At 38.9% G+C, this 25,895-nt stretch overlaps 2 protein-coding genes across 5 annotated transcripts in view; one reads left to right on the plus strand and one right to left on the minus strand.

The window, feature by feature from the left end:
- Positions 1-25,895, plus strand: part of LOC149203398 (phosphoenolpyruvate phosphatase-like) — a 345,157-nt gene that overhangs the window by 308,050 nt on the left and 11,212 nt on the right. The gene's annotated exons all lie outside the window — the stretch shown is intronic.
- On the minus strand, positions 11,690-13,241 carry LOC149203400 (uncharacterized). Its single transcript, XM_089400186.1, has 2 exons — positions 11,980-13,241; positions 11,690-11,851 (listed from the first exon to the last, which is right to left on the minus strand). Exon 1 carries the CDS (start codon positions 13,194-13,196, stop codon positions 12,228-12,230), a length of 969 nt encoding a protein of 322 aa, XP_089256312.1. The 5' UTR covers positions 13,197-13,241; the 3' UTR covers positions 11,690-11,851; positions 11,980-12,227.

The following is a 25,895-nucleotide window of genomic DNA, read 5'->3' on the forward strand; positions in this document are numbered from 1 at the left end:
AAGGAGAGTGACGCGGAGCCAACTAGGGCTCACGTAGGGCCATGCAGAGGTAGCCGGGAGCTACGTAGAGCCTCAGAGAGTCCAGCGTTGTTGACGTAGAGGGCTAGAGGGTTGATGTAGGGCATCCAAGGGCTGACGCAAGGCATCCAAGGGTTGACACGGACCCATCCGGGGGGGGCGCGGGGCCAATGTGAGGCAGAGAGGGGCTAATGCAATCTAGAGAGAGGTTGACACTGGGGTTTCTAGGGCAGATTTGTGCTGAGTAGCTGCCGGATGGATTATCCGAGGTTTCAACGAGAAGATTTGTCAGAAACTGAAAGGTATTATTGGTAAGGAAATTCTTTGTTGGGTGGGCCAATTTCGGCACCCAGATTGTAATATGATATTTCTTAATAAGAAAACCCTCAAATAGCTACACCGCTTTTCCCACATTGGGTTTTTTCGGGGACATTAGTCCCTGTAATATGTTGAGCATGCACTAGAGTTTATTTTCAGTTTTTACATTGTAAATAACTTGTTAAGAAAAATAACAAGTAGATAGGAATAAATTAGATAAATTGCATGGAGGATTTCTAACTAAGTAAACTTAGAAACTTCAACATTTATCTGCCTAAGCTTTTGACGGAAGGGTTTAGCATTTTCGTCTTTCAAAGGAATAGTGTGCTCCATGACATCTTTCCTATAACCTTTTAATTCATCATAAGAAAATGCTAAAACATCTTGATATTCCCGAAGTAAATTGGTTAACTTTTTCCTTTCTTCATCATTAGTACCCTTCCCAATTTTGATAATCTTTGGATCACTAGAGGTACCATTGTTTACCTCGATGAATTTGCTTGGATCCATTTTACTTTCCTCTTTCATCTTTGTGGCATCATGCCTATCAAAGTGTTTTTCTAAAGAATCCGCATTCCTTGGAGGAGGATTTATAATATCTTCATGATCATTAGATCCATCCTCCTTAGAATCTATCTGAAAATTTTCAAACTCATCCACATTATCAAGAAAACGAATCACTTGTTTCTCATCATTAAAAACTTGCCAATGCTCTTAGTTATCTGGAACAGAAGGCCTAAATATAACTTCCATTTTTATCTTATCCTTGATCAACACATCAGATAACTGTAAAGTAGAAGCAGTTATAGCCAGTTCATCTGCCAAACTATTCTGCTCTCTTGGGATAGCTTCAAGGTCAAGGGCATCAAAGTATTCCGTAGTATCCCATACAATATTTCGATAATTCCTTAACCTTTGATTTTTACATGTAAATTTATTTTTAATTTGCATGATAATTAAGTCAGAATCCCCCTTGATGCTAAGCAACTTAACCCTTAAAGCCTTTGCCAACTCAAGACCCAACAACAAAGCTTCATATTCAGTGATGTTGTTGGTTGCTTCAAATTCCAATTGATATGCAAACTTGAAAATATGACCAAGGGGAGATTTTAATACCATTCCTGCACCTTTACCATGCCTAGACGAAGCACCATCAAAACTCATGTACCAAACTTTATCCTTGAGATCCCCAATCTTTTTATCAACCTTATCATCGGGAAGAACTATGGAATTAGACAGAATAGCATAATTCCCAATGTCAGATCGTTCTTTAATTATCTCATTATGAGGTCTCTTAGGATCTTCAACATGGAATCTTCTCTCAGGCTTTCTATTAAGTCTTACAAACCCATCACCTCTAGGAGAAAGAATCGTAGCATATGACCAATTCATTTGAATATTCCTTCCTAGATCAGAAGCGCATTTTCTAGATAAAAGCATACCCCAAGCATCAGGCACATCAACAACAACATTGTCCATAACAATCATAATGTCAGGGTAAACCGATAAATGAACTTTTAAATCCTTGATCAACCCATGAACTTCAGTCTTCTTAGAATCCATGGCACATATATTGTAGTAAGGCCTAGAAACTCTTAAATTAAGCTGTTCCATGACCCTCTTGGTCTTGACACAAGCTGATGCACCAGAATCCAGCATACAATTATTCAATTTATACCCATTAACCATCAAAGTAATAAAGAATGGTTGATGATCCTTTTTATCTGAATCCAAACTTTGCAAATATATAGGAGCATCTTGATAATTAGCTTCAGGTGCCTTTTGTTTCGAAACATTCACTTGAGGAGCTTCAATAGCTTTTAGTAACTTAGCCCTTTGGGAATGAATCTTTGCGATCTCAGCGACAGGAACCTAGATTTTTGCATTATTAAACCAACTTCCCAAATCGATATCTAATCCAGAGTTTGAACCCGAGTTAAAATTTCGAGGGGGAATTTGATTCCCACTTTGGTCTTTATCCCCTCTTTGATAAGTTAAACCCTTATCTTTAGCATTTTCCATGACTCACTCTGGAGAAGGCTTTTCACCAAATAATTCAACCATCTTATTATTTTCATGCTCAAAATTATTTATACTAAAAGCTAATGTGGTAGGCATAACATCTCGACTATTTTCCTTAACTTCCATCCAATCTTCCATAGACAAAGAAAACCCTTTACCCACTACATTTATTTGATTACTTGCCCCAAACATTCCATTATCCAAAATCCTTCTAACCGTGGGGCAAGTAGCCTCTTTATGAAGGGCATCACAAGGCCGACAATAAGGCGGAGCATCATCGACCAAATTAGTAGATTCAAGCAGATTAGGTGGTCTCTGCTCACTAGTTTGACCCTTCTTCTGCCAATTATTATTTCGATTATTATTATTATTATTATTTCTAAGCTGGAAATTCTGCATTTGAGCTCTTTCCATTTGAACCAACCTATTTTGCAAAGTAGTTATCTCTTTAGCATGGTTAGAGATTAATTTCGCTTGGTTAAGCTCTATGCTTTCAATTTTTTGCAGTAATTTTTGAATAGGGTCGTCATCAGATTCTTTAACCTCTTTCCCTTTAGGTTCTTTCAATTTCATTGAAGCCCTATCAAAACTTGGGATTTCAGATTTCCTAGATGCCGCCTTATCTTTTTCAATCTCTACCGCTAAAGCTTGACAATTACTATAATCAGGAAGTTTAGCATGTCTTAACCCATAAGAGGGATTAGGGCTAAAGGCATCAATATAGAAGTCCCGAAGAGATTTATCAAGAGGTTTATAATCTTGAGGTAATTCCTTAATAATATCATTGAACCTCTTGTTAAATTCTTCTGCGGTCTCATTTTCTCTCTTTTTAATGATACCGATAGCTTTTACAAGATGCCTTTCTTCTCTCTTATCTCCATACTTTTCCTTAAAGGCATTAATAATTGATTGCAAAGAATCAAATGAATTACGAGGCTTTTCCGTAAACCAATCTAAAGCATCCCCCTCCAAGGTAAGAACAAAAAGGGTCATTTTTACATCTTCATGATTAAAATCAGCAGCCCTCGCATACTTACCCAACCAAGAACTAAAATCTTTTAGATGAGTGTTAACACTAACTGCATTATTGCCCTGAAAGGCAGGCAATTTATCCATCCCATGTTTTGGAATATCATTCGGATAATCTTCAATGTTAGCAAAGTTACAAGCGACGAATATGTCCATGATGTTGTGCTCGACTGGGTTAGTAAAAAGAAAAGGAATATCAGAGAGAGCTTCTTGTCCGAGATTAACAAGAAGGGTACAAGAAGAGAGTTTGTGTAATCGTACTTTGAGAGCCCTTTGAGGATCAGGAGCAGGATTAACCAAACTGCTTGGATGTCTTCTAGTATACACTCTTGTAGAAGATAGAGGAAGTGGAGTCGCCACTCGGACAAAAGTCTACCTCGAAATAACCCGAAAGCAAGGAGCCAAGGACAAGGAACTTATCATGGCAAGAGACGAAAGGATGAGAAGAAAGCAATGAGATGAATGTCGAAAAAACCAAGGATAGAAAAACTCTATCCCCAGCAATGGTGCCAAAAAATGTTGTCGCACAAAATGTCTAGGCACCACGACAATAGTTCAGATCGGGGGTTGTCACCTTGATCCCCAATCTCTCCGTTTAAGTTGTCTCCCTACAGCAGGTTAAGGGGGGTTAGACCTTATGGAAAAAAGGAATGAAGAAAAACTAGTTGGGAACCAACCAATTCAAGAGACACGGTGAAGCGATCAAGTACTTGATGAAGATTTAGCAAGACTTATAGGATTTGATTAGATTTTTAACGATTGATATCAGTGCCTTATGGAGTCAACGATCTTGCTAGGGAAATTAAGACCAAGTAATCAATCAGTGATCGCTGCTTAGATGAATGACTATCTTATATGAAATGCAAATCCTAAAACTAATGCGAGATACAAGAATCTTGGTTAATTTTAGTTAAATGCCTATTTAAGTGTGAATCGTTCGATCCTTTCTGTGTTGAGCCTGATTTTGTAGTAACTAGCAGAGAGAAGATAAGGCGAAGCACACTAAGGTGTGATTAACGATACCTCTCCTGAAAATCTAATATACCTGGTGCCTTTGGCGCTGTAGAGAGATGTGGCTTTGACCACTGCAAGGTCCCTGTTTTAAGTACTATTAAGAACAGGATTCTCAAGCAAAGATGGATGGATACCTATTCGTTTATCAACCAAGCTTATGTTTGGAAGTAAATTTTATCTATGCAAAGCTAACTTATATGCGAATGCACTAAATGATGGGATGAAGTTAGATTTGAGGATCAAAAACACTTGTGTCGCAAAAGCTCTCGGTTACTCAAATGAAAATTTTTCTTTATGGATGAAGACTTAAAAATAAACTTTTGAAAATATTACAAGTAAACCACAAGCTTATTTCAAATCTTCTTGATACAATTATAGCTCAAAGAGAACAAATTTTTTTTGCAATTTAATATCAATGTAAACAGATGTTCGAAAATACTCAGCTTAGGAAACAAAGACATGCAATCTATTATAATTCCACGACAACGCACTCTAACAATTACTTGAAAATATTCGCGATATATCTAACATGTAACACACATCAAATAATTCAAGCAATGATGATCAATTTCAAAGATGCACGATATCCCAACAGTTAAATTTCTAAAGATCCAAATACTTTAAAACACCATAAAATTTAAATGCTAATCAATTCTAATCCTAGAATTAAAATGATTTATGCTTAGTGACCCAAATCTAGGAAAATTTGCCACTTTCCTATAGTTAATCTCTAGATACAAAAAACTTATGTTTAACTATAGAGAAATGAAATATGTTACATACCACAAAAGTTCTCTTTCAGATTTTACCCTTAGCACAAAAAGACACCATGAAGGAATTTTAAAATTTGACGATTTAATTAGTCCTTAGGAAAATTTTTCGATGTGTTAAGTTTATGAAGCAAGACTTAATGTGGTAAATGATTAATAAAGATCTTTTAATGTGACCAAAATAAATAAATAAAGATTTAATAACTTTTAAACTTTTTTAATGGGCCAGAGGCCACGTTAAAAAATTTTAAAATCTTCTAATGTGAAAAATCACCTTTGATTTAAGTTTTTAGATGGTCTCAGAGTCACAATAAAAACGAAGCCCTTTCTTTTATTTTTTAGTTTTTTAGGGTTTTTAGATTTTTTTTTAAATTTCTATATTTTAAGCAAAGTCGAAGTCAAATAAAAGAAGAATATTAAAATGAAACACTAAACAAACAAAATGAAAAGGAAATCGAAGTCAAAATGAAAATAAAATCAAATAAATAAAAAAAAGAAGAACCAAAATCTAACTTTATTTATTTATTTATTTAAATCAAGACAAAACAAAATTCATAAAACAAAAAACCAATGCTACCTATCTAATCCAACCCAACGAACACACAAATAAAAGAGAATGAAAGTTGAAGTGGCTACTTGCAGGTCCGACAGCGACAGATGAACTTGACGGCGAGGAGGGCAGACGTAGAGATAGAGCTCGATGGACAGGGATGAGGGTTATGAGGCCGTTGTTTGCAGGTGGAGGATGTACAACAGGTTGGAGATCAGGCATCGATTGTGTATGGAATGTGATGGCAGAGGGAGCACTACGGGAGAAGGGAAGAAAGGTCGACAACAGAGCGATGAGGAGCAGCGTGCAGGATCTGAGAAGATACGACGCGGGTTAGGGTAGCCGGTAAGGGAAAATGGGAATGCAGGCAGCAAAAATCGTAGCGAAGTTTGCACGTATCGGACAACGGAGCTATGGCAGCGAGAAAGAGAGCTAGGCAGAGACGTGTTGCAGGAGTTGTAGGTAGAAAGAACGAGGAGCAAGGAGGGAGCTTGCAGTTTTGGACGTCCAAATTGAATGAAGACTTGCGCAGATAGAGAGAAGGACAAGCTGAGGGCTTAGGCAGCGTGATGGCTGCGGATTGAATGAGAACAGCGGGAAATGGACAACAGTGTGGAGGGGTTGGCCAATACGCAGAGCATGGAGGGCTACGGATTTAGGAAGAAAGAAGCAAATGGAAAGACACAGAGCTGTAGCTATGGGCCTCTCCAAAAAAATCGAAATTTCTTCAACAAAATTGCAAAACAAAAACCCCAGGTAGCAGACAAAATGGAAAGTCGTGGCCCAATAAAACTCAGAAATTTCCAGATTAAGTTGATATGTTTTGATTCAGATTTATAATCGAAACCCCTATAAAATTGTCTCCAGATTTAAAAAATTTAAGAAACCCTTGAACTGCAAAAATATCTGGATAGTCTCCAGATCTGGTTTTCAAATCAAACTTCACCTTCAGATCTAAAACCTGTACCTGAAAACAAAAACACCCAGAACTCGGATATACAGAAATAAATAAAACCCCAAGAACCCAAGTCAGAAAACCCAAAAAATTTATAGATCTATGCATAGGAATAACAGATCTATCAGATCTGGTGAGTGTGAGTCCAACTCCGCTCCCAGATGTGATAATCTGAGACTCTTAACAACCAGATTTATAAATTTAACACAAAAAAATTAAATTTCTTAAGTTTAAAAAGAGGTGCTTAGCCCAAAACCCTTCTTGCATCACCAATAAAAATCTTATGATAAGCCCGGGATCAAATCAAGCTAGGCTCTTCAGAAAATACGAATCGGGAGTTGGTTGGTCCAACTGAAAACTATTAGAATATTCCTATTTAGCATTTAATGCTCATTCTTTTTAGCTGTTGCTATTTGTATTCTTTTAGCAGTTTCTTAGATGAAACTGAGTGTTTCCATATTCTACATAGAAACCTGATGTTTCTATTATTGTAAATATCTCTGTATTATCATTGAGCTGTTTGCTCATTCTAAATTAATTCATTCAACATTCTTTTATGGTATCAGAGCGAGGTTAAGAGATTTCTTGAACAGTTATTCTCTCTGCATCCTAATCTCTTGAGTCCTTTCTAAGGTCGAGCCCTCTGTAAGCCAGGTAGCCTTCACTGAGTCTTAGCCTCGGCTTTGCTCACTGTGATAAAAGCTTACAGTCGTCCATCTCGATACAGAAATGGATTCTTCCCCTGCATTATCATTTTTTCTGAGAAATTAACTTTGTGGCGGTGACCGTTTCGTGGGAGCGGGATTCGTTTTTTGGCTGGCCAGTTTGCTCGGAATCGTGAAAGTCATTTTGGATTTCCGGCTCGGAATTGTGAATTAAAACTGGACGGCTTTCCGGCTCGGAATAGTGAAATCGTCTTGAAACTAAAGCCCGACATTTCGAATCCGGCTATTTCTTCGACAAAGGTGACCCAGGTCCAGGTTGCATGGTTCGTCTGGTCTGAAAATACGGCCTGCGTGTTATGGGCAGCAGTCTATCTGTCGATTTGAACTGTCTATTTGTTTTTTGAACCCTTGTCGTCTCATCGTGGCCCTCGTCTTTTCTATTTGTCTCATCGTGATACGTCTGACGTCAGCGATCCAGCATTACGTGAAGCTTTGACGGCATTCGACGGCTCACTGTGTCGGGTTCGAAACGCAAAATTTACTATTTCAATTGCCTTCTTTGTCTGTTTCGGGCTCCTGGAGCTTAGAGATTCTGCCAGCCGCATTAAGTTTATTATCAAACGGCTCGGTACGGGGTTCTTTTTTGACTACGCAGGTTTTGGAGACGGCTGGTTCAAAGAGCTTACAAATCCAATTACAGCTCCTCGTCCGTCAAACAAAGATCTCCCGAGAGACCCTGCAGAATATTTCGTGCTGCCGCGCTTTGATCTCGTAACCCATCATCGGTCCCAAGGCCCATCCCGATTTCTCTTGGTTTATCTCGGTGTCGGATCTCTTTCTCGTTACAGGAAATTGAAGGCTGCGTGGCAAGTTTTGATGCAGAAACTTAGTTTTTCGAAATCGTGGGCCCATAACCTTTGTTAGTTTTTCGAAATCTGCCTGTTATTTTAATTTTCAGGCACTATCTGGCCAGTGAAATACCCCTGAGACTCCACCTGAGGCAGCAGCCTATCTTGAAGGTGTTATCTGTGACAGCGCATCATTTCTAAGGCCTCATCTGTGGTATGTCTGAGGCACTGTAGTAGCACCAAATTAAAGGAGTCTGTAGAAAGTTAAAGCTGAGGAGGACATTGGTGGCTTATGAATATCAAGGTATCATATATCAAGGTATCATATACAAGTCAGCGGATTTTCCAGCGTGATTATTTATTGTAAAATTTAAAAGAAGGGTACAGCTACAGCAGTGGAACCTGCTCTATTGCTATTTTTTAGACTGGGGAGATATATTTTTGCTGGGTAAATATATCTCAGGCAGCTACATTTTTCTTTGTGTCAGACTTCTGTATTTTCTTTGGGAAAATGGCCACGCTCACCAATCTGATGCTAGAAGGAAATCAACGCTTTAATGGCAGCAACTATAACATTTGGAAACAAAGAATGTTAACCATTTTTGAATACAGGCGTCTTGATCAGCTCATTTTGGGCAAAGAGCTCCGTCCTGGTACAGCTGGTACCGATCAAGATAAATTTGATGATCGAAATCGAGAGGCTGTTATGCTTCTCAAGCTCTCTGTCACTGATGATCAGTTACCACAGATTCCTTCTGGCAAGACAGCTGCCGAAATCTGGCAATAGTTGAAAGAACTGCACGAGACATCTGACAAAAACAGAGCTTTTTTTCTCAAAAATCAGTTGTTCTCCATCATGATGGACAAACATATGTCTTTACAGGAACATCTCAACAAAATTAAAGACATTCGAGATCAGCTTGAAGCCATTGGTCGGACCATGGAGGAAGAAGATATGGTAGTCATTACTTTGAAAAGTCTACCGAAGTCTTATGAACACTTCATAGAAACACTCAACATTACCACCACAAATGTTGATCTGAAGTTTCCAGAATTATGTACCAAACTTCTGCAGCAGGATCGGTGGAAACAGCAGTTTGGTAGTAGTGCTTCATCAGTGTCCTCGGAAAATGCATTTTCTGCAAAATATCAGTCCTCTCAGTCCTTTCAGCAGAAAGGCTCTTCTCAGCCTTTTGATCCTGCTAGGAAGAAAGATTGCCGACAGAGGATTGGTTCTGAACAGAGGAAACAGGGAGGGCCACATCAGACAGCAAATGTTGCAGAACATTCCGAGCAGACAGAGTCTGCCTTTTACGCCTTTATGGCTAAAAGGTCTTCAGATCCTGTTCCTTCCTCTGCATGGTACATTGATTCTGGTGCATCACGCCATTTCTCTCACAGGCGTGACTGGTTTATTGACTTCTCACCCTTCAGTGATTCCGTGGTATTTGGCGGAGGTGAAAAGTACACAGTAGCTGGCAGAGGTACAGTTCAAATTCAGTGTGGGCGCACACTTATATTTCTGAATGTATACTATGTTCCTGGTATGGACATTAATCTGCTATCTCTCAGCCAGATTATGAGGAATTCTCCTCAACTTGATGTAGTGTTCAGTGCCCACAAATGCTCCATTATTGACAGGGAGACTAGTTTAACAGTTGTTGTTGGCCTAGAGGACCATGGTCTATACAGGGTATTTGACACCAGTGACTCTCCAGAAGTGGCTCTAGCAGCACGTATCTCTCCTATCAGCACTCTATGGCATCAGCGATATGGGCATCTCAATATGCAGTATCTCTCTCAGCTCTCTCGGGAGGGACTTGTGTCTGGATTACCTGATATTCAGACTCAGCAGTTGGGGGTATGCAGCGCCTGTCAAGCGGGAAAGCAACATCGGTCTTCATTCAAACATGGAGAATCTTGGCGCGCATCTAAGGTACTTCAGTTACTTAATGCTGATATTTGCAGTCCTATGCAGTGTTGATAATATCGGTATCGGGAAAATATCAGCGAGGGTCCGGAAAATATCTTATCGGAAATATCGGCGAAAATATCGGCAAAATATCGGCAAATATCGGCAAGCATAAAAAATGCATAATATATTCATTTTTTTTCAGATTTCTAAACATATAAAGCAATAACAACATGAAATAAACACATTGGCACATAAATATGAAGAAAACACTGATATATATGATGTCAAATAGAAATGATACATCAAACTTCAAAGGCGATACCAAATCCTGCTGATCCCTGATAGTGATAAATTGATAATTGTCCAATCAAGGACTCAAACAAAAATTAAAATAACATCACATATCCTGCTGATCCCTGATAGTGATAATTGTCCAATCAAGGACTCAAACAAAACATCACATATATAAAAGTTTAAAAGTATTTCATCATCATCAGTTATAAACTTATATGTAGCAAAAGTTGCAAAACAAATAAAACTAGCAGCTATCTATCTGAGACCATTGGCCTCTCCCTAGCAGCTTTCTTTCTGTCTTGTTCAGCAATTGCTTCACGAGCTTTTTGTATAACCTCTGCACTAGAAACCATACAAGGCATCACATCTGCTGCATCATATGCAGAGAGTTTAGCCAGATGGTATTTCAATCGTGTAATCCCTCCTGACATCTTGGTCCCACACAAGTTGCATGATATATATGCCTGATTTGCCCCACCAACAGCCTCCCCATACTCCCAAAATGGGTCCAAGGCTTTTGGCATATTTGACATTTGTAGTGAACTAATTCAAACCTAGGGCACAAAAAAAACAAAAAATTGGCATTAAATGAGTATAACTATACAGTGCCCAGCAAACACTCAAGAAACTATTTTAATTTTTAAAGCAACATCTTCATGTTCAGAATTTAAACAACAAAAGCAAGCATAAAAAATGCATAATATATTCATTTTTTTCAGATTTTTAAACATATAAAGCAATAACAACATGAAATAAAGTTTAAAGTTTAAACACATTGGCACATAAATATGAAGAAAACACTGATATATATGATGTCAAATAGAAATGATATATCAAAGGCGATACCAAATCGTGCTAATCCCTGATAATTGTCCATTCAAGGACTCAAATGTGGAGAACCAATACAAAATAACATCACATATAATAATAAAAGTATCTCATCATCATGAGTTACATGTAGCATAACAAATAAAACTAGCAGCTATCTATCTACTGCCCTCTCCCCCTTTTACGGGAAAACATGATGGGCTGTTTGTCAGGCCTGCCCCTAGTAGTAGAAGGCCCTGACACTGCCTCTGCACCTAATGTCAAATAATGAGTGATAGGCATGGAGCTATGCTCTCCTATATCTATAGCAGATGGTGTTGATGCTGATGCTCCCGCAGTGTCCTCCTCCAGCTCCTCCTGCTCCTCCTCTAAGTGCTGCTGCTCCTCTGACTCCGAGTCCTCCTCTTGCTGCCCCTGCTCTAATGGATCATCTGCCACTGGCTCCTCCAACCATGAAGGTGACTCCTCCAATATGGGCTCCTGAGACTCCACCCTCCACGGAGACAATACATCAATATTGTCTAAGGAAATGGCATCTGGATCCACTGGTGATTCTATTTGCCTCACTCGAAGTCGGATGTTGTAATGCACATACACCAAATCGTTGAGGCGTGCGAACTCCAACCTGTAAGAGTGTCAAAAAAAGTAATGAGTCTTGACTCTTGACTCTTGACACTTGAAGGTCATAAATTAAAAATTAAAAATTACAATAAGTGTAATTGCTCAACTGAAGGCTTGAGTTCAAAGTTATACCTGTTGCGCTTTTTGGCGTGTATTTTCTCAAATACACTCCAATTGCGCTCACACCCTGAAGAGCTACATGTTTGACTCAAGATTCGTATAGCCAAATTTTGCAAATTTGGTGCCCTTGCACCATAGCTTCGCCACCAAAGATCTACAACAAAATAATGAAATAAAAAATTCAAAAACTTAAAAGTTAAAAGTTAAAAGTTAAAACATAATTAAATTCAAATTTCTAATTTCTAATGAGTGATGACTTGTCACTTACGTGGCATGAAGAGGGCCCTTTCCTTAATGGCATCATCAAAGCCAAATAGGCCAACACAATCCTGATAACTCTGTACCTCGCGCTTGATTTTGCTACGAAGCTCAGAATCAGGTACCATCCTCTGAATACAGGTATGGAGCCCTTCCATCACCTCGCCATCAAAACGAAACTTGCATTTGTATGCAAATGCAGGGTTGAGGAAGAGTGCTGCTGCATGAATGGGTCGATGAAGCATCCCTGTCCACCGACTATCGATCACATCCCATAACATCATCTGCCTATTAAGGCCAGCAGAACCCTTGTCTGCATAATAGGAACGAATGGCCTCCTTGGCCCTATCCATGCCCTCATACAAATAAGGCATTGCAGGCTTCTCTCCATCCACCAATCTAAGAACCTTTACTATAGGTTCGCTAACTGCACATGCTTCTTGTACTCCACACCAAAATGTCTCAGAGTACACCATTTTTTCAATGGCTCTCCCATCAGGTCTCCTGCTGTATCTACAACCACGCCAATCATCAGACACAAACATTTGCTTCAACTCGAACTGACATCGAAGCAAAGACTGGAGAGTAATAAAGGTTGTGGCAAAACGTGTGATGGCAGGACGCCGCAACTCCTTGTTTTTAGTGTACCTCCTCATAAGGCTAAGAACAAAAGCATGGTTATAAATAAACTTGGGGATGCTCCTAGCCATATCAACTACCTCCTTGATGAAGGAGAGTTTCCCCATATCCTCAAGCAACAAATCAAGACAATGCGCTGCACATGGAGTCCAGAACAATGTGGGATGCCTCTCCATAAGCATTCTGCCGGCAGACACATAATTAGCTGCATTGTCTGTTACGACTTGCACCACATTCTGCACACCAATCTCCTGAATGAACCCATCTAACAACTCACATATCGTTGCTGCATCTTTGATATGTTCTGATGCATCCAACGATTTAATAAACATGGTACCTTTAGGACAATGTACCAAGAAATTTAGAAGGGTCCTACCCTTCCTATCTTTCCAACCATCAGACATCACTGTGCATCCAGTGACTTCCCATGTCTGTTTCAACTCTGCCAATCTAGAGTTGATGTCTTGTTTTTCTGCTTGAAGAATTGGCCCCCGCAACTCCTCATATGTGGCACTTTTGTACCCTGGGCCCACAACAGCAATAGCATCACACATTGGTTGCCAAAATGGATTGGTTTTTGTGATGCTGAGAGGTAAGTCGCTCCAATAAATACACCTCCCCATGACTCTATCTGCTTCTTCCTTCTCCTTTTTTTTATAAAGCGATTTTATGCCAGGTTGTGCTCCAGCTCCTGTTCGTGGAACAAAAAATGATGACCTCGCATTCACACTAGCAGTAGCGCTAGCATGTGATGGTGTGCCAGTTGTGGAGCCCCTCCCACTAGGGCCAGTAGGGCCACTACCCTGAACATCAAAATCAGGAGAAGATATCCCAAAAGATCTACCTGCACGTTCAGCTTTGTTTCTTTCCGCCTCTTCCTTCTTTCTGTCCTTTTCTTCAATTGCCTCAAGAGCTTTTCGTATAAGCTCCGGACTAGAAACTTTACAAATGGCAACATCATGTCCAGGGAGTCTAGCAAGATGGTATTTCAGTCGTGTAACCCCACCTGTCATCTTGTCCCCACACAATTTGCATGAAAGATATGCACGATTTGTCCCACCATCAGGGATCCCATACTCCCAAAATGGGTCCAAGTTTTTTGGCATATTTGTATTTTGTAGTGGGCTAACTCAAAAGGAAACCTACAGCACCAAAAAAAATTTGGAATTAGTAACTTAATAACTTAATAAGTAATACGAATTTACGAAATTCCATGGGTGCAGGTCTCAATATCAAATCCTCATTCTTCAAAGACAAATGGACTAAACTTTAACAAAGTTCTACAATCTGCAATCTTCACACAAAGGACCCTAGTCAAGCTATGTAGAAAAGAGTCAAAAGACATTAAAATCATAAAATATAAATGTATTCAATAACAGCGTTAGAGGACTGCGATTTGGCTGCTACAGGCAGTGTAACTGTATACATTGAGGATAATAAAAGCATTTATATTTATGCTTCTAATGTTGGCTTATATGCTATCTTCTGAGGATAAGCAACTGTTGGGAAAGATTTCAATATGGTAGAGTGGGAGGGCAACTGTTGTGAAAGATTTCAATATGGTAGAGTGGGAAGGCAACTTTCCTAATCTCAGGCCAAAACATGGGATTATGCTCCATCTATTCTTCTAATATTGGTTCACTAACAATCTTTCTGAGGCTAAATGAGTGTTGAGAGGGGATTTTAATAAGGTAGACAAGTAATTGTAGGAGGTGAAATAAGAGTTGATGTAAAATAAAATCAACACATCAAGTTTTTAATGTGAATTGCAGCCATAAACATCATGATATTGGAGGCTGCTTTACATGGTCCAATACAAGAAGGCATCAGGAAAGAGTACTGGCAAAACATGACGTGTTAACTTTTAAGCCCCCAAAAAAGGATTAGTGTTTTCAAGAACTGAGAACAGATTTGTTGATGTTGGGTTGGATGCTACAGGGTTTGACCAAATTCTGTTGGTTACATGCATGTTGAGACTCATGAGTCATGACAGTGTGACAGTAACCTCATAAGGCAGTTACCTTTGACGGTGACTTTGGCGTTGTGTTGGTGACTTGAAGGCATGATTGTGTTCATGGCAAGAGTCCTTGATGAAGGATTATGTCAGTGACCTGTGAACTGGGTAGCAACCTTCTATAACAAGATCTTGATGAAAGTAATTAATGGCAGCATGACAGCAGTAATCTTGACATAGTGACCTGATGACTGTAATGATAGTTGTTGTGACATGACAGTGACCTTGTTATAACTTATTACCATACAGACAGTGATCTTGCTAAAGCCTAACAGTAACCTTGATATGTTTGGAGTCTAGACAGTATAGCAGATATATCTGAATGCAAAGGACCCTTTTACATGTGCAGAGAAACCTTATGGTTGTGTGGTATATAGATAAACCCTATGGCTGTGAGGATTATGGTAGTATTAACTTGAGAGTGCCAGAAATCTTCTATACTAAGCTTTAGGTAGCAGAATAGAGATTCTGTTGAAGACATTTCTGTAAGCAAAGATTTTGAAAGGAATGATCCTCCTGGAAGTTTGAAGATCTGAAGTTATTATAATTTATAAACTTCACTATTATAATTTATTTGTGACATCAGATTTGTTATATGCGGCAGTACTCTAGGAATGGCAGACTCGTCACTCAACATCTCTTATGGTCTGTTCAACAATATATAAACCCTTTATAATATATATCGATGACAAGTGTTATAGTCTTGTTCACAATCGAAGTTGTGAACAAGACAATCTTGAATACCTTAGGCTGCAGCGTTGCGTTGACGGCTGGACGTTGAACAGCGAAGAGTCAAGACGTCGGGACTCGGACGATTGCACCGGGTAAACCCTCCTTCGCAGGCTGCAGCACCGACCGCCAGGTTCCGTCTCTCTCCAGCAACGAAAACATTAACAAAGTGACGGGTTCACCAAAACAATATAACCATTTTATAACCACATTAAACCTAACCCGCGATATTTACAGTCGTGGCGCGATATTTATGAAAATATCGCCGCAATTTCGGAAATCTCGCGAGATTTTAAAAACACGAAAATATCGCGCTATTTTCCAGCCGAAATTTCGTTTTCGCCAAAATAGCGCGATATTTACGAATATCGCCGAAATATCGGCGATATTATCAACACTGGTCCTATGAATACAGCTTCTATCACTGCTTGCAAATATTTTTTACTTATTGTAGATGATTTCAGTAGAAAGATGTGGGTGTATTTTTAAAAAAATAAATCTGATGCTCTTAGTACCTTTCAGAAGTTTAAAACCTTAGTGGAAAAAGAATCTGGTTGTAACATCATGACCCTTAGGACTGACAATGGGGGGGAATTTTGTTCTTCAGCGTTTGCCAACTTCTGTGATATTCATGGCATCAAACGTCAATTAACCACTCCTTACACTCCTCAGCAGAACAGTGTTGTCGAGCGTCGCAACCACACGGTTGTTGAAATGGCTTGTTCCATGCTACAACACAAGAGTGTTCCAAACAAATTCTGGGCTGAAGCAGTATTTACTGCTGTTTATCTTCTTAACCGATCACCCACTCAGGCTGTTACAGGGAAGACTCCTGAAGAGGTTTGGTCTGGCCGTAAGCCTAAGATCAGTCATCTCAAAGTATTTGGCTCAGTTGCATATGTTTGGATTCCAATTGCTAAGCGCTCTAAGTTGGATTCCAAAAGCCAGAAACTCATGATGACAGGGTACAATGATCATCACAAGGCCTATAGGCTGATAGATATAGCCACTGGTCGTCTTAGCTTCAGTCGGGATGTAGTATTTGATGAAGACAGAGGATTCTTTCAGTCTTCTTCTTCTTCTGAGCAGTGTTCTGAGGATCAGCCTCACAATGTTCTTCTTCCGGTCGGTCCACCTGATGGGAGGGATGATGTAGCATCAGTACTTGATAATACTCTATCTGAGCTTCCTCCAGAAAATAACCCTCCTCTTGCGGCCCCTATTGCTCTTGAGTCTTCTCCACCTCATCCTGATATTGGTTCTTCTACTCTTCGGCCTAAATGGTGGGCTAAAACCATTGGTGATCTCCGGGATGATGAGCTCCTTGAAGGTAGAACTTCTAGACATAAGAACAGACAACAGTCTACAGTCAATTTTGCTCTTATGGCTAACCTACACAGTATTTTTGAGCCTCAAACCTATTCAGAGGCTAAGGGTACATCTGAGTGGGAACAGGCTATGGAAGCCGAATTCCAGAGCCTTCAGAAGAATCACACATGGACACTTTCTGATCTTCCTGCAGAAAAAAAACCCATAGGTTGCAAATGGGTGTATAAAGTGAAATACAAAGCTGATGGAACCATAGACAAGTATAAAGCTCGTCTTGTGGCTCGAGGGTTCTCACAGAAGGAAGGCATTGACTATGAGGAGACTTTTGCTCCTACAGCCAAGATGAGTACCATAAGGCTTATGCTTGCCCTAGCAGCTCAGTTCAATTGGAAAGTTCATCAGATGGATGTAAAGAGTGCTTTCCTCAATGGTGATCTCCAAGAAGAAGTCTACATGACGCAGCCTCCAGGATTCAAGATTGCTGGTCAAGAACAGAAAGTGTGTCATTTAGCTAAAGCAATCTATGGATTGAAACAAGCTCCTCGGGCTTGGTACATGAAAATTGATCAGTACCTGACAGATCAGGGTTTTCAGCGGAGTCCATCTGATGCAAACCTGTATATCAAGCATACTGGTGATGATATCTTATTTGTGGTTGTCTATGTGGATGACCTTATCATTACTGGCAGCTCTGCACATTTGATCCATGGGATCAAACAAGATTTATGCAGAACTTTTGAGATGACCGACTTGGGACTTCTTCATTACTGTCTGGGGGTTGAAGTTTGGCAGACTGAAAATCAGATCTTTCTCTCTCAGTCCAAGTATGCCAAAAATCTTGTGGACAGATTCAGAATGCAGGATTGCAAACCGGCCACGACTCCTATGGAACCAGGGCTCAAACTTTCAGCACAGTCATCCTCTCCCCTTGTGGATGAAACTTTATTCAGGCAATTAGTGGGCAGTCTCATCTACCTTACTGATACCAGACCTGACATCAGTTTTGCAGTAAGCTACATTTCCCGCTTCATGTCAGCTCCTAAAGCTGATCATTGGCAAGCAGCAAAGCGTGTGCTACGATATGTGCGTGGGCAATTCTGATTATGGTCTCTTATACACTCGAAGTTCCAAACCTATACTCCGTGGTTACACTGATTCTGACTGGGCTGGTTCGGTTGATGATCGTAAATCTACAGCTGGGTATGTGTTTAATCTAGGATCCGGTGTTGTTACTTGGACTAGTAAGAAGCAACAGGCAGTGGCTCTCTCCTCAACAGAAGCAGAGTATCGGGGAGTAGTTAAGGCATCCTGTGAGGCAGTTTGGCTTCGACGTATGCTTGCAGATATGCATGTTTCCCAGACAGGGCCTACTTCTTTGTTTTGTGATAATCAGGGAGTGCTCAAACTTGCCAAGAATCCAGTCTTTCATGAACGAACAAAGCATGTGGAAACTCATTGTCACTACATTCGCCAGCTTGTTGAAGACGGCTCAGTTTAGTTGCAATATGTTCCCACAACAGAGCAGCCCGCCGACATTTTCACCAAGCCTCTTGGTCCTGATAAATTTGTAAAATTCAGAGGGTCTATTGGTGTTGTAAATAGATTGAGCATTAAGGGAGGGTATTAGAATATTCCTATTTAGTATTTAATGCTCATTCTTTTTAGCTGTTGCTATTTGTATTCTTTTAGCAGTTTCTTAGATGAAACTGAGTGTTTCCATATTCTACATAGAAACCTGATGTTTCTATTATTGTAAATATCTCTCTATTATCATTGAGTTGTTTGCTCATTCAAAATTAATTCATTCAACATTCTTTTAAAAACTTCCCCGAACACCTGATGATAAAAAAAATCAAGAATTTTCTGCAAAACTCAATCCAACCATTAAAATAGAACGAGAAAATGATAATAAAATTTCAGATAAATAGAGATACCTGCTATTACATTCAAAATTTAGATCATCGCTTAAACCCCAACGACTGAGCAAGATACCTGTACTCAAATCACTATTCTGAAAGCTATCATCAATGGCTAAAAAGAAATCTATGCATGAAAATGACACATCTTACAATATTTCCATGAAGAGTAACACCATCAAAAATTAACCCCAAAGTCTTTCTTTATTGTTCATAAAAAGATTACAAGAGATATTTCACTTAGCACATGACTCCAAGATCGGATGGATCAATTGACAAATGACCTCCTATTTAAAGATAAATCTTCCAACTGCTAGTTCGAGTGATCCTTGTCAAAGTAATCTCGACGTTGATGAGGATTAAAATTTCTTTTAATCTCATCCGTAGAAATATTAAATTCCTGAGGAAATTCGAAATTTTCAATTAAATGAATTTTAATTAACTCAAAAATAAAAATTTTGAGTTAATTTCCTCAAAATTTTGACTTTCACTTAACCCCTAGGGACTAAAGGCTTAAAATTTATCAAAATAATTAATTTACTTTAGTCCTGGGGCTTTTTAAAATTTGAATTTTAAGGACCAACGAATTTTGCCTTTGGAAAATTTAAATTTACCTAGGACCTAGAATTTATTAAATTTTTGGCTTAGTATTTTAATTAATTTTTGGCTAGAAAATTTAATTAATTAACCTATGAGGGGATAAATGGTTTTTCCAACTCTCAAGACACTTTACATCATAATTTTCATATCTTTTACATCATAAGGTGGAAAACCCATCTGAAACAGACCCTTACAGACTACCCATTTATGCGACACAAGTATAATCCAGCGGACCAAGCAATTTGTAATAAAATAACCTAACCAAATAGTTAAGATTATTCCCAAATCACTTTTACATAGACTCGATCTAAAACACTAGGACTTGTCTAAGATCTCAGTGACAAAATACATTTCGGCTCTGGGGTAAGACTGAAGGAAAACTTTGCCGACCATCCGAGAATGAATCGATGAGACAAAAAACCTCCCAGAATTTAGATCGTCACCAAAAAAGTAGGTTTACCTAGGTAATTACATACATGATTCGGATCTACTGAGATTATTTACATCATATATATGAAAAATGGGTTTATATTATAACATGATTATCAGACTGATGATGATAGCTGAACGAAACGGACACATCGATTAGGCGCAATCCTTTTTGTGAAAAAGGGGGGTGTACTGCTATGGGTCATTGACATGTAGTGGTCAACATAATGCATTGGATGATCAACAAGCTCATTCTTAAGTTTCGGTTCAAACTAACATGCAACCTCTTTTTCATCAAAACTTGTCTTTCAACAATGGCAGGAGGAGGAAAGTCTCTTACTTTTCTAAGAGCTACATCTTCATCAAATGTTATGTCTCTATTAAACTCTATAGTTCTTTGACTAGGTACATAAATTCTACAAGCTTTTGAATTATCACAATAACCAACAAACGTAGCTTTCTTACCTGAAGGTTCCAGCTTGTTCCTTTTCTCTTTTGGCACATGGAAGTATACAGGACAACCAAATATTCTCAAATGACTCACCTCAGGCTTTACTAGTGAAGACTTCTTCAGGAGTTTTATTGTTTAAGGCCCGACAAGGAGTTATGTTTTGCACATAAAACAACGGTATTTGCAGCTTCTCTGCACAAAAACTTTGGTAGCTTTTGATCATGCAACATGGCTCTAACTGCTTCCATAATGGTTCTATTCTTCCTCTCAGCCACACCATTTTGTTGTGGATTGTACGATATAGTGGTTTCTTTCTTTATTATGAGGTCTTTGCAAAGATCATTAAAATCATTGGAGGTGAGCTCCCCCATTATCAAATCTGAAAGCTTTGATCAAATTTCCAGTCTGATTTTCAATGAGAGCCTTGAAATCTCTGAACATGTCAAATTTTTCCCCTTTTTTTTCAAAAATAATATTCATGTCTTGCAAGAAAAATCATCAACAAAAATTATGAAATACAAGTAGCTGCCAAGAGAAGTAACAGGGATAGGTCCACATAAATCAGAATGTATGAGTTGAAGTACCTGACTAGATTTTGTTCTGCTTGAAGGGAATGGTCCCTTTATATGCTTTCCACTTGCATATCATGGGCAAACTCCTTCATGATCCATTCTGATGTGAGGCATTCAAGAGACCATTTTCCTTACATGAGGTAAGGCTTTCTAGTGTAGGTGAGCAAATATTTTGTGCCATAGTTCAGACTGAAGATCAGTATCATTGATTAGTGCGTGAATGGGTTTACCATTGACTTTGTAAAGCCTTTCACATCTTGATCCAAGAGTGAAGGTTTCTCTCATATTTGAGTTCAAAGGCCAGGGTAGAACTTTTCCATTAATAAAAACAATTTTCATTCTTTTATCTTCCAGAGTAGATATGGATACAAGATTCTTTTCCAAACCAAGTACATACGAAATTTCTTGCAGAAAAATATATTTGCCATCATCTAACTGAAATGAAACTGAACCATAACCTTTAACTTGGTGAGTAGAATTATCTCCAAGGATAACATTTAAATTAGTCTCCCTCTCAACTAGATTAGAGAGTGCTTTTTTGTAACCAGTAAAATGTTTGGAAGCACCACTATCAACTAACCATCTGTAGAAGAAGAACTGGAAAGAGCAAAAACAAGAAAATATTCTAATTGAATTTTTGCTACATTATTTCTATATTTTGGATTTCTTATTTTCTTAGGATGCCATTTTCTTTGATTTTCAAAAGTCTTTTCTATAATCAAATTTGTTTTTGAATCTAGGTTCTCTTCTTCTTTCTTTACAGTCAAGAGAAAAGTGACCATGCTTTTGACAGTTAAAGCATCTAACTTTTGACATGTCTAGATTCCCTTTATTTGATTTGAAAACAAATTTCTTTTTATTACCTTTTTTTTTCTTGTCTAGGCTGTAAAAACAATAGGTTCTTCATGATGTAAAACTCTCTCTCTGGAGATCATTCTGGCTTCCTCTTAGATACACTTTCCCAAGAGCTCATCAAATGTGGGAATAGTGTTGATGTCACTGATGGTGGTGATAAAAGTATCCCAAATAGGAGAAAAAGGCCTCCAAGCACAATTAACACCATTTCTTTGTCGGGTACAACTTCACCAACTGTTGACCGCTGATTTTTTATTTTAGTCATTTTCAGGAAGTATGCTTGAACCGTCTCTCCTCTATTCATCTTGATGTCCTTCAACTAATTCTTCAAAGCAATAATCTGGTTCAAGTTACTAATTGCAAACATGCTAATTAGTTTATCATACATTTCTTTAAATTTCTTCAAACCAGAAACATAAGTAATGAGATGGTCACTAAGAGAATCAAGGATAATTTTCCTAGCTTTGATTTCACTTTTTTATGTTTGGATTTTACAGCAACACTTGAATTCTCTGGTGGATCAACTATTGTGCCTTCAACATACTCCAAAACTTTGTGTTATTCAATAGTGATATCTAGCCTTGCTTTCCACAGAGAAAAAATTGAAACATCATTCAGCTTCTCCTCTTCCTTGAATTAGGACGAAGTCATCTTGATCAAAAAAATTTGGTAGCAAGTAGGGTCTCTTAAGGTGATCTCTGGTCTGCTTGGACTTGTCTTCACCAAGGCTCTGATACTATGTTAAAATCTGAAAGTTTTATGCGGAAATTTAAAAGTTCTATGCAGAAACTTGAAAGTTCTATGGAGAAAATTGAATGTACATTGCAGAAATTTGAATGGAACTGAATGTATTTTGCAGAAAGCTGAATGTACTTTGCAGAAAAGTGAATTTCCTTCGCAGAAAACTGAATTTACTTTGCATAAAACTAAATTTTCTATGCTATTGCAATTACTTAAAATGCAAATTTCTTCTTCAAAACTCTTCAGATCAACACTTGTAGATAGAACATAAACTTCAGGATCATATGAAGATAGCCAAGCACAAATATAAAACATAGAGAGTTAGGTCCAATGACCAAAGCAAAGCCCACAAGTGGAAAACCCAAATGATTATTCTTCTATTAGATTTCTTCAATTGTTCAACAGAGTATACAGAGAGAGAATGAGAATGAATAAAGTCACCAATGCCCTAGGAAACCGGATTCGTCCAAAACCCTTGACGAATCGCGAATCGGTCGAATCGGACACGATTCTATGCGGACTCGTGTCAGGATTGCAGGGCACGTCGTGTCCTATTGTGGCACGTCGTGTCCAGTAACGTGCCCGAATTTCCAAATCGTGTCTCGACATTTTATGACGAGTCCTGGTTTGCGATTCGTTTTGAGGGTTTGCGATTCGTTTTGAGGGTTCGGAACACCTGCTAGGTTAAAAAGGGGCGTCTCTCTCAGCTCATTCAGTCATTCTGCAAGGTGGTTGGCAAAGGAATGCTTTGTTGCAGCGAGGAGCGGACCGCCCAACGTCCACAGTCCACCCAACGTCCAGTTTAAACTTCAGGTAAGTAGGCACAGCCGCACAGGCATCGTTAAAATCACCATTCGGATTTGAAAACAATAGATTCATTTAACTGTTTATTCAAAATCACGTGGCTGTGCAGAACAGATTTTAATTTTTGTATGATGAACATTGAAAAGATAGCATAAGTTTCTATTAGAATAAAACCTCCGGTTACAACCTTCAATCGCCACCATGAAAGCCGTGAATGAGCATCAAGTTAGCACGTTTTGTCATGCTTCTATATAGATGAGTCGATGCTAAATTTAGTTTCTAAAGTTTTAGTATTTGTAATCATTTTGTAAATAAAAAATCCGTGTTCAACATTTAGACCCTTCATTCATATCCAGTTGATACGATTTGCAAAAATTAAAAACCCGTGTGGTTGTAAACCCAAACATGTGATTGGCTTCGGGATATTATACATATGTTGTGATTATCTTTAAGTTTAGGTAAATAGTTTCGTAATATATTTAGACTTTTCAAAGTTAAATTATAGATTGAGATACGTGAAACTGAAGAGTGTTCATTCATGTTGTAATTTTACAGTTAATGGTAGTATTATCTCAGGCTTCAGCATTGTCTGTATATAGAGCTTATCTCACAGTATATCGATCTACCTTGGTATATATACATGTTTGTGTGTCAGTGTATCGATCTATATCGATCTACAGCAGTTTGTTCATTTTTACAGCAGTTTGTTCATTTCAATTTTTACAGCAGTTTGTTCATTTTTTTTACAGGTTGAGGTAACATGGCTCAATCAAAGGCAGCAAGGAAGGGCAAGAATGTCATTGGTAGAGATGCCCTTCCTCCCCCAATATCATCAGAGTCTGCTGCAAGTAATATTGAGGGAAGAGGACTTAAAGACAATGAAAAATATCCATTGTGGAAATATGTCACAAGAGAGGATGGGCCAAACAACAAGGGAAAGGGAGGAGGCAATGTGCAATGGAAATGCAACTTTTCTAACATTTCTTTCAAAAGCACATATTACCGTGTGAAATCACATTTGTTGGCTATACCTGGTTGTGGGATTGGATCTTGTAAAGTTATTACTTCACAAAAGAGAAAAGAATTGGAAAAGGAGGCCAATGTTGGTATGGAACATGTGGCACTGGCTTCAAAATCAAAAGCACCCAAGGGCAAGAATGAAGACCCCCTTCCATTTTTGAGGAAAGCCACCACCAAATTTCCATTTGAGAGTTCTACTTCTACTGAGGGACAAGCATTAAAAAGAAGATCACTTGGTCCAATGGACAGGATTTTCCAAAAAGAGAGACGGGAAGAGCTTGATCTCACCATTGCCTTCTTCTTCTATCAAAACTTCATATCATTTAATGTTGCACGTTCACCTTTATTTGTTGAGATGTGCCGAGCTCTAACTTAAGGGGCTCCAGCAGGGTATGTGCCTCCTGGGTCAGAGAAGCTGAGAACCACATTGTTGACGAAGGCAAAAAAAGAGGTGCAAAAAATGCTCGAGCCTATTATGGCATCATGGCCAACATTTGGGGTTAGCATTGTTTCTGATGGATGGACAGATCCAGCACGACACCCAATCATCAACTTCATGGTGTCTTCCTTGAATGGTCCAGTTTTCCTGAAAGCAGTGGATACAATTGGCGAATACAAGGATGCACAATTTATGGGTGAGTTATTTATTAGAGTTGTTGAAGAGGTAGGTGTTGATTCTTGTGTGCAAATCATTACAGATAATGCACCTGTTTGCAAGGCGGCTGGCATGATTGTGGAAGCTAAATATCCACAAGTGTTTTGGACACCTTGCATTGTCCATTCATTGAACTTAGCACTGAAATCCATTGCTTCTGATGTGCTTTGGATTGGAAGCATTATTGAGGATGCAAGACATATCCGTAACTTTGTGCAAAATCATACAAATGCCCTCACTATCTACAAGGAGTACAGCAATCTATCATTGTTGAAGATTGCTGATACACGGTTTGCATCTTCATTCATGATGTTGAAGAGGTTGAGGGAGGTCAAGACTGCTCTTGGGTCCATGGTTATTTCTGAGTTTTGGTCTTTTTGGAGAAAGACAGATCAGGCAGCCTCTAAAAGAGTGAAGGACACGGTACTAGATGATGCTTGGTGGGAGAGGGTAGATCTAATTATTCGGATCATGGACCCTATCATCTCTTTGCTTCGAGTTGCAGATACAGACAAACCCATCCTAGGAGAGGTTTATGAGGGATGGGATTCCATGATTGAGTCTGTGAGGAGCATTATTCTACAGAGTGAGTGCCCCCAGTATGAGACATCACCAGAGGCCTTCTGCGATACCATACATGATATTCTTGTCCGCAGATGGGACAAGAATTGTACACCTTTACATTGTTTGGCTCACTCATTGAACCCCAAATACTACAGCCATGAGTGGCTGAATGGTGGACCTTCTCGCAGATTCCCTCCTCACATGGATGGTGAAATCTCACAGGGGAGGAAAGAGGCATTGAAGCGGATTTATCAGGATAGTGCATTGCTTGCTGAGGTGGAGGATAACTTTGCAGAGTTTTCCACTGGCACTGGTCGATTTGGAGGTTATGATGTGATTAGAGACAGGGGGC

This window comes from Pinus tabuliformis, chromosome 2_1 (genome assembly GCF_031772625.1).
Source record: "Pinus tabuliformis cultivar Carrire ecotype Pingquan chromosome 2_1, CPIR1, whole genome shotgun sequence".
NCBI lineage: Eukaryota > Viridiplantae > Streptophyta > Pinopsida > Pinales > Pinaceae > Pinus > Pinus tabuliformis.